The sequence below is a fragment of the Eucalyptus grandis genome, chromosome 3, assembly GCF_016545825.1.
Source record: "Eucalyptus grandis isolate ANBG69807.140 chromosome 3, ASM1654582v1, whole genome shotgun sequence".
Taxonomy (NCBI): Eukaryota; Viridiplantae; Streptophyta; class Magnoliopsida; order Myrtales; family Myrtaceae; genus Eucalyptus; species Eucalyptus grandis.
The window spans coordinates 58,886,865-58,895,329 of record NC_052614.1 but is presented as its reverse complement, the minus strand read 5'-3'; the positions used below and the strand labels follow the sequence as shown (position 1 = coordinate 58,895,329).

At 37.4% G+C, this 8,465-nt stretch overlaps 1 protein-coding gene across 2 annotated transcripts; it reads left to right on the top strand.

The window, feature by feature from the left end:
• Window positions 1-2,223: 2,223 nt before the first annotated feature.
• Window positions 2,224-7,929, top strand: LOC104440077 (TMV resistance protein N-like). 2 transcript variants are annotated; one of them, XM_039308105.1, is made up of 4 exons: window positions 2,224-2,764; window positions 3,984-5,091; window positions 5,257-5,541; window positions 5,630-7,929. In XM_039308105.1, exons 1-4 carry the CDS (start codon window positions 2,268-2,270, stop codon window positions 7,289-7,291), a joined length of 3,552 nt encoding a protein of 1,183 aa, XP_039164039.1. In that variant the 5' UTR covers window positions 2,224-2,267; the 3' UTR covers window positions 7,292-7,929. The 2 variants fall into 2 exon arrangements, with proteins under 2 accessions (XP_039164039.1, XP_039164040.1); XM_039308106.1 differs by having other exon boundaries at window positions 5,257-5,393; window positions 5,630-5,797.
• Window positions 7,930-8,465: the final 536 nt, after the last annotated feature.

Sequence of the window (8,465 nt, the reverse complement as noted above, 5' to 3'; positions counted from 1 at the left end):
ATGCATCAAAGGAGACGAAAGTATTGGAAGTCCTGAATTGTTATAAAATGCTTAATTAGGCCCTTCAATTATTGTCGGTATAACAATTATCAATCGAACCAACCACGAGCCGGCGCGGACAACAATGACGACTCAATCTCGTGCTGCAGTGGGGTGGCCTTGACAGGGAGGGAGTGAGGCGTGGAGGAGGAGGAAGAGAACGAATTCAGGGAGAGAGACGAGCTCGTCGAGCTCGTGGACGAGCACGTCATCTTAATGAACAGTGAACATCATCAATGGTGCATTTGCTTCGGAGACGCAATAATCAGGGCCAGCCAATGGGGCTGCTCTGTGCATTTTTTTCCTTTTTCTTTTTGTCCCTTGTCTCGTTTCTGTTGCTTTCATGGGAAAAATTGGGTTTTCCCAAATGAATTGGCGATTAGCTGGAATGCATGCTGAGTTTGTCTGGATTTTTGGGGTGGTGGGCTCAGTCTGTGCTCTCCACCAGACGACACTAAATGATTTGTGCGGACTTTATGGTGATTTGTTTTTTGTTTTTTCGATATATTTCTTATATTTAAATTAAATAATTGAGATCAGATTTGTTGTTGTCAAGGATAATAACACATGACTCATTAGTCATGTGTTATTATTCTTAATATTTGTGATTGAATGAACTTGGACATGGTCACATCGACGATGATTTTTTTTTTCTAAGTCGAGGAAATCATTCACATTTTAAAAACTTTGGAGTGCCAAGTGACCCTCTTTAGCGTCTACTTTGTAATACATTGCAAAAAGGAAAAAAGACCCATGATAGGACCTATTGGAAGCTGAACTTGATTATTGGATGAAAAGAATCGTTGATTCCTTCTGTATTGGTAACATTATCATCTGATTAAACCAATTCCTATGTATTTTGGCAACTTCATATTTCATTCGGTGCCTCACAATGTTAGCAGTCAAATTAAGTGCTGGTAGTTTGTTTATAAAACAAATGAAGAGTTGCTTTGTCCCGCATCGAAAAGATGTGAGTGTGCACGTGGACAAGATTTAGTATTAACGGATGATCATTATTTTTATTTATTGAAAAATTCGGATTTATTTATATAAAAATTAACTATAAATCTTGTTAAAACAAGGACTGCTCACTGAAAAGTTACGATTATTTATTATTTATCATTCATTTAATTCCGAATTTTTATATCTTTCAACGTAACCTTTGAGGCGTCTTGTTCATTTTGCAACATTTCCGAAAGGTTGCCTTTGTTCTTTTTGCAACATTTTGAAGAGTTGTCTCTATTTCGAAAGACAAAGATAAATACGTTTGTTTTGGGATTAAACATAAATCTTCTTCCATTTTTCGTCTTCTTTCAAAGATTATACAGCCATTGTTTTGAATTGTTTTCCAGAGATCGGAGAAATATTAGAATTCTATCTAAAAGTATTCTCATTTGAGATTTTGTTGTATCCTCGAGAAAATTTGCCTGTGACCATTAGCAACTTTGTGGGACAAATAAATCCTTAAAAAAAAATGATATTACGCCTCAAAACCTGACTTGATTACTCTAAAGTTCGACTTCATTGTTCTACTCAATTCGAAGCCGTATTCCTATCAACATTAAGAACCACCCAAAAATAGCACATGACCATCTTTTTCTTCCCTGCCGTTGATGCACATTGCCTTTTATATCCATCAAAAACTAAATTAAAAAAGAAAGACAATGATCCTTTCACTTTAGGGGGACCAAACGACATGGCATGTTCACGCGGCTTGCAGTGTATGTGCTGAACATGCGGCACCATTCATGCAGCTGCACTGTCCCCACGTGCTCTCTCTCTCTCTCTCTCTGCACCATTCTACCCCTTCTCCTCTAGATTTTTCTCCGTTTATAATTTTAAGGGAATGGCCAACTCAAACAAGTTTTAAAAGTCCAGTTGCACAAGAAAAGAACCATACTTGATTCAACATTTTGCAATAGTTAAATGACCGATGTCTTTATTCCAAAGGAAAAAAGAAAAAGAACTTATTGGCTTGAACGGTCTCCCATAAGTCATTAAAAATTTCGAAACTTGTTAAAAGGTCTTGGACGCCTTCCCTGCGTTTACTTGCTAATTTAGAGCATTAGCTGGGAAATAGACAAGCCGGCCAAGTATTTAAGGTATTGGCGTTCACAGCACCCCCCGTTCATATCCAAAACCTCAGTCGTTTTTTAGCTAGCCCATGCCACACCAACCTTTTTTCTTAGGGAAGAGAGAGATTTCTGGAAGTAATAAGCTCCCTAGCAATGGCAAACTCAGAGGCTCGAACAAGTAGTGATGCTGCACAAGTATTAGGAGGCGAATACCAAGTGTTCTTGAGTTTCAGAGGACCTGACACTCGTGCTGGATTCACAGACTTTCTCTACCACAGCTTGGTAGAAGCTGGGGTTCGCGTATTTAGGGATGATGAGGAACTTCGCATCGGTGATGTGATAAGTGGGAGCCTTCAACATGCTATCAATAGCTCCAAAATGTACATTCCCATCTTCTCTCGGACTTATGCTTCCAGTAAATGGTGCCTTTGGGAGCTCAAGCACATAGCAGACAACGTGTCCAAGTCAAAGGGTAAAAAAAGCATCCTTCCTATTTTTTTCGATGTGGAACCTGACGATGTTAAACTTAAGACTCCACAATATGAAAAGGCTTTACGAAAACACGCGAAGAAGTTTCCTGATGAAGTCAAGGCATGGAGAGTGGCTCTTGCAGCTGTAGGCAAAATCAAGGGGTTGAATGTGAAATCAAGGTAAAACTCTTTCAAGATCCCTACCTAATTATTTTATAGCGGAAAATATTGAAATCTACCTCCAGTTGTTGCTCTCTTTCAATAACTTCAATGACATGGACCTACGTATTCCTTTAACCATTTTTTCCTCTTCACCATCTTCTAAGGCTACGAAATTTCAAGAGCACCCATTTGCATTTATTATTTGGGATGATTACGAAACTCAACTTCAGATTTTGCTCTGCATTCTCACTAATTTTGACCCAAAAAATCTATTTACCCTCGTGGGAAGAATATAGTTTCTATTTTCCATCTACAGGGAAAAGATGCACAGAGAGAGAGAGAGAGAGAGAGAGAGAGAGATCGCATCTGGTGTCAACTTAAATCTAACATAGGGTTAGTATGCATTATCATAGCATGTGGCTGCTCATTAGCTTCTCCAATGCAAATAAGCTGTTTTCGCACCATTTTTCAGGGTTGGTAATCTCTCATGCTTTTGGGTTATGTAGGCCGCTTGAGAATTTTTTGTTTTTAACCAAAAGATGGGAGTGTTTGGAAAGCAAACTGACAGGGCCTCTCCATTTTGCTTTTATTTTTATAAGGAAGTCCACGCTTGATGCTGTGGAGAATAGAGCCTGTGCTATGCGTCTAATTCACACATATATCTTCATTCCGAACCCCAATTTAATTCCATGGGAGTTGTCTCTTTATTTTCCTTTTTGAACAAATTTTAATGTGACATGGGTCTTTAAATGCTATTGTATTTGATATAATCAGATCCATAGAAGACTTACATGCAAAAGTTAAGCAATAAAATGCTACGGTAGCAATATGCAGGCGCTGGGAAATAGTTACAAGTTTCGGAGTTTTATTTTTCTTCACCAAAGCTACAGTATTTAATAGATGACTTTGTAATTGTCTACCTATCTCGGTTCATGATTCTCCCATTGCAAGTGCTGAAACTTCTTCTAGGCTTAGCTACAATTGCCGAAATTTTGCTTTTGAAGCTGGCACTTGTAATTCTGGCCGTCATGTAAATACTATAGTCAGAAATTTTTGTGATAATATATGTGAGTTCTACTTAATTAGCCTATACTGATTTTTCAGTGTATTTATATATCTTTCGTGATGTACTTCAATCATTTCCAGTGAAGGTTTTGACAATCCCATGAATGATGCGTGGGTATGTAATTAATCTAGTCAACTAATGAACTTATGAAAGTGCTTTTGTACATGGCAGCCCAGCAGAAATTGTCAATTTGGTTGTTGGAATGGTTTTGGAGAAGCTTGAGACAAAACAAGAAACAATGACCAAACATTTAGTTGGACTTGATGATCGAGTAGAACACTTGAAAAAGTCGTTAGATGTCAGCAATCTTGATGTGCATCTCATTGGAATTTTTGGAATGGGAGGCATTGGTAAAACAACTATTGCCAAGCTTGTTTTCAATCAATTGTCTTCCCACTTTGGAAAGTTTTGTAGCTTCCTTGAGAATGTTCGAGAAAGGTCATCAACTGAGGAGGGCATTGTCAAGTTGCAGAAAAAATTACTATCTGACATTGGCTTTGGATCTATGGAAAAGGTCGAGGATAGTGCAAAAGGAATGAAGAGGATTGGAGAAATACTTGTCAACAAGAAGGTCCTTGTGGTTCTGGATGATGTTGATAACAAAGAGCACATTAAGAAACTAATAGGAATTTCCAAATTACATTCAGGATCCAGGATAATCATTACAACAAGAGACACAACCATTCTGAAAGTTGAGGGATTTAAAGGTGAAATTCTACAGTATGAGATGCAAAAGATGGATAATGGGCCTGCACTTCAGCTTTTTTGTCAACATGCCTTTGGTAGAGACTTCCCTTCAAATGATTTGTATGGGCTTTCAAGTAAAATTGTCTCATTTATGGGAGGGCTTCCATTGGCTCTTGAAGTGGTAGGTTCGTCACTTAAGGAGATAAAAAACAAAGATCACTGGGAAGAGACTTTGGACAAGTTAAGGAAAGTACCTGAGGAAGCTGTTCTAGAGAAGTTGATGATTAGCTATGATAAACTAACCTCACATCAGCAAGAAATTTTTCTCGATATAGCATGCTTCTTTTTCAAAGAGAAGAAGACCGATGCAAGTTACGTGTGGGACATTTGTCATTGTTATCCCAAAGGAGGAATTAAAGTCCTTACGGAGAGGTGCTTAATAAAGATATTGGAGGGTGAAGAGTTTTGGATGCATGATCAGCTAATAGCACTAGGAAGGCAAATTGTCCGCGACAAAAGTAAAGATTGCCTTGGAAAGCAAAGTAGGTTGTGGATTGTAGAAGAGTCCTTGAAAATCATAAGAACTGAGGAGGTAAGTAGGAAACATCTCATCTTCATATAGAAGTTGTTTATCCTGAGATTTAGAATTCCTTTTTTGTTTAGGATCTTCTTCATTTTTTTTCCTGTCCCAAGTTGTAAGACATAGTGGTTGGATGTTAACAAATTTTGTCACATCATTCCAAAATTTCACTTGCAGAGGAAGGATAATGTTCAAATGCTACAGATAGTTAGACCACCTAACAACATAGAGATCACCAATGAAGAGTTTGAAAGGTTACAAAACCTGAGATGCCTCAAGTTAAATCGGGGAACTTATGTTGGGGACTTTACAAGGTGCAGTTCGAATTTGAGATGGTTTTCTTGGGATTCTCCTATTGTGATAAATTTTAGGGCAGCGAATTTGTATTTGGATCATCTTGTTGTTTGTAAACTTCATGATCTTAACTTCAAGAATGATTCAAAAGCATGGGACTTGATCAAGGTAAATTACATATTTTAATTATAGTTTGATAGTTCTTGGGTGTATTATGTGATGATTCTTACACTTGACATGTCATTTACTTTCACAGAGGTCGCAGAATTTGAAAGTTCTCTCTATTACTTCGTGTTCTGGCATAACAACAATCCCAAACATCTCCAGATGCTCGGCTTTAGAGAGGTTGACTCTTGCACATTGCCATAATCTAAAGAGAATTGAAAGCTTCATTGGAAATCTACAGTCGTTGGTTGAGTTAAATATCGAAATGTGCAATAATTTTACCAATTTGCCTGAAGAAGTGGGGGCGTTAGAGAAGCTTAAGCACTTGTCCTTGTCAGGATGCGCAGGATTAAGAGAACTTCCAAGCTCACTTGGCAATTTAATCTCATTGACAGAGTTATACTTATCAGGTACGAACATTGTCAAACTTCCAAACTTCATTGGAAATTTGAAATCATTACGTGTATTGCGTTTGTCAAGAGACCAATCGCATCATTTAGAGTTTTCCTGGGTCACTAGCATGTTGAACGATCTTGATGAGCTTCTAGGGACAATGAAACTTCTCGACTTCCTTTTAAAGTGGGCAACATACGATGGATTCTCGCATCACCCATCTTCATACTGTCCTATTTGGCAGTTACCTAGTGACATTAGCACGTTGAAAAATCTTGAAGAGCTGGATCTCTGTGGGTATGGTGAAATTGGAATTGAAATTCCTGATGGAATTGGAGAATTGTCTTATTTAAGAAATCTAAATTTTGAGGATACCTATATTTGTGGAATTCCAAGGACAATCAAGAAGCTTCATCACCTCCAAACACTCAATTTATGGAATTGTAATGCGATTCAAGAATTGCCGGAGCTTCCCTCAAGTCTGACCTATCTTGCTCTTAGATCTCAATCATTGATCTCAGTCCCTAATCTGTCGAACCTTACCAATTTGGTTGAACTACAATTAAGTGATGGCTCTCTTGATACAGACAAATCAAACCTTAGAACAGCATGCAATATCAGGGGGATTGGGAAGCTATCTAAACTGAAAAGGTTGTATTTGAATCTGCTATATGTCTATGCTCCTTCAAAATTTGCTTCTCTTCCTGATCTGGAAGCACTTGAGTTGTATGGCCTAAACCTAACACCTCTCGAGCAGCTTCCGTCCTCCAGCAGGAGTTGGAGAAATTTGTTGACTTTAAATTTATATTGTTGTGAAATGGAAGACATTCCACATGGACTTCCACGACTGGAGAATTTAATAGTTAGCAGTTCTGAACTCCTTCAAAAATTAACCATTCCTTCGGAATTAAGGAAGCTACAGCAAGTGCTCGTGGAACATTGTCCGGCCCTAGTTGAGATACAAGTTGTGGGTCCTTTGGATTCATTTAAGTCCTTGGCGGTTTTTGACTGCGAATCTCTGGCAAAAATAGATGGGTTATCATCCTTGAACCTGGAGAACTTGTCAATCGGAGAGTGCAGTGTACTTACTAATGGTGAGGGCCTAAACGAGCTGGAGTCTTTGCAAATCTGCCCGGTCCACATATGGCCGTCAATGAGAAGCTTCACCGATGTATCTTGCACAAATAGACCATATGTTTACTACGTCCCAAAATGGGAGCGTGAAATGCCCATTTGGAGTGGAAGGACGTGGAAGCCTTACCAAAAGAAGATTCTTGTGCATAAATCATTTAAGGTGCGACATCTTCTTAATCAACATATAGTTGACGTGCGTGATTGCACGGATTTGAAACTTGATTGATTATAATGTCAGTTTGATGCTGTAATTAGATAAGACAACATAAATTGTAGAAATTTATTTATTTTTTCAAATTTACATGGACAAAAATATATTTGCTAATCAAATGATTCAAATCTATTAGAGATGATGTTTAAATAATTTCAAATGCATATATTCCTTCTACATGTTCTTTTTAATTTGAAATGATCTTTTCTATCAATTAAACAGATATTCAAATAAAAGCATTATAAATTTAAATCTTTATATTTTTATACAATTAAGTGCTCGATCTTATGTAACATGATATGCGTTTATATTGATGTCATATCTTTAGTTTGCATCTTGAACTTTGGCATTGTTGCGCAAAACCCAACAACCTTTTCTACCCCCTCAAGAGAACTTTTAATTTACGTTGCATCCATTAGCTTTTCAGTCTGCATAGCCGTTAGGGGTACCTAAAATAGACTAACTCATTTTTCTTTACTGATTTTCTCAACTAATTTTGTTAATCATGCTTCATGATCTATTTTCATTACTTCATAAACCATGTAGTATATGTAATTCTAGTCAAATTAGACGGCCCCGCAAACAGAAGAAGTAATTGCTGAAACAAAATGAAAGTGAGGTTAGTAATCTATACCTTTTCAAAGTTTGTATGGTACTGGTAGCAGTGCTAAAGTTAAGGAAGGTAATATGATATTTTCCGAAGTGTAGAGCTATTGTCCAAGGGGCTAAAGTTCAAGGGGGTTTAAGCAATTACCCACTGTGGCGACTAGAAGACTGTACATGGGAGATAATAGTTAGATATTAATTAGATAAATGAGGACTTAGTTTAATTCAAACTTCCTTCAAATCTTTTTACGCATCACTCTCTTATAAGAGATAACCGAATATTTTATGTCAAGCATTCCAAAGACTTCAAAGAGCTAGAAACAGTTATGTAAGTACTTTTTAAAAAAGAAAATTCTTTGATGAACAGTAAAAATGTCGACGATGCATTCTTGTATACTGTTAGTATCTAAATACGTAAAGCATATATTGTTGTGTTACACATTTACTTGCTGCTTTTCTGGGATTTTTTTTTTTTTTTTTGGTCATAGCTGGGATTTACTTGCTGCTTTGCTGGGAACGATACAGAGAAAATTAGCTTGGCCCTGCTTTGCTAGGATTGACTAGTTTGGACTTGAGTAGTTTA

Excerpts from the sequence above, each read along its gene's own strand:
- LOC104440077 (XM_039308105.1), top strand. The coding sequence starts at position 2,268 with ATGGCAAACTCAGAGGCTCGAACAAGTAGTGATGCTGCACAAGTATTA. Across the intron at positions 2,765-3,983 it reads GGGTTGAATGTGAAATCAAG|CCCAGCAGAAATTGTCAATT; the intron begins GTAAAACTCTTT and ends TGTACATGGCAG. Across the intron at positions 5,542-5,629 it reads AAGCATGGGACTTGATCAAG|AGGTCGCAGAATTTGAAAGT; the intron begins GTAAATTACATA and ends TTACTTTCACAG.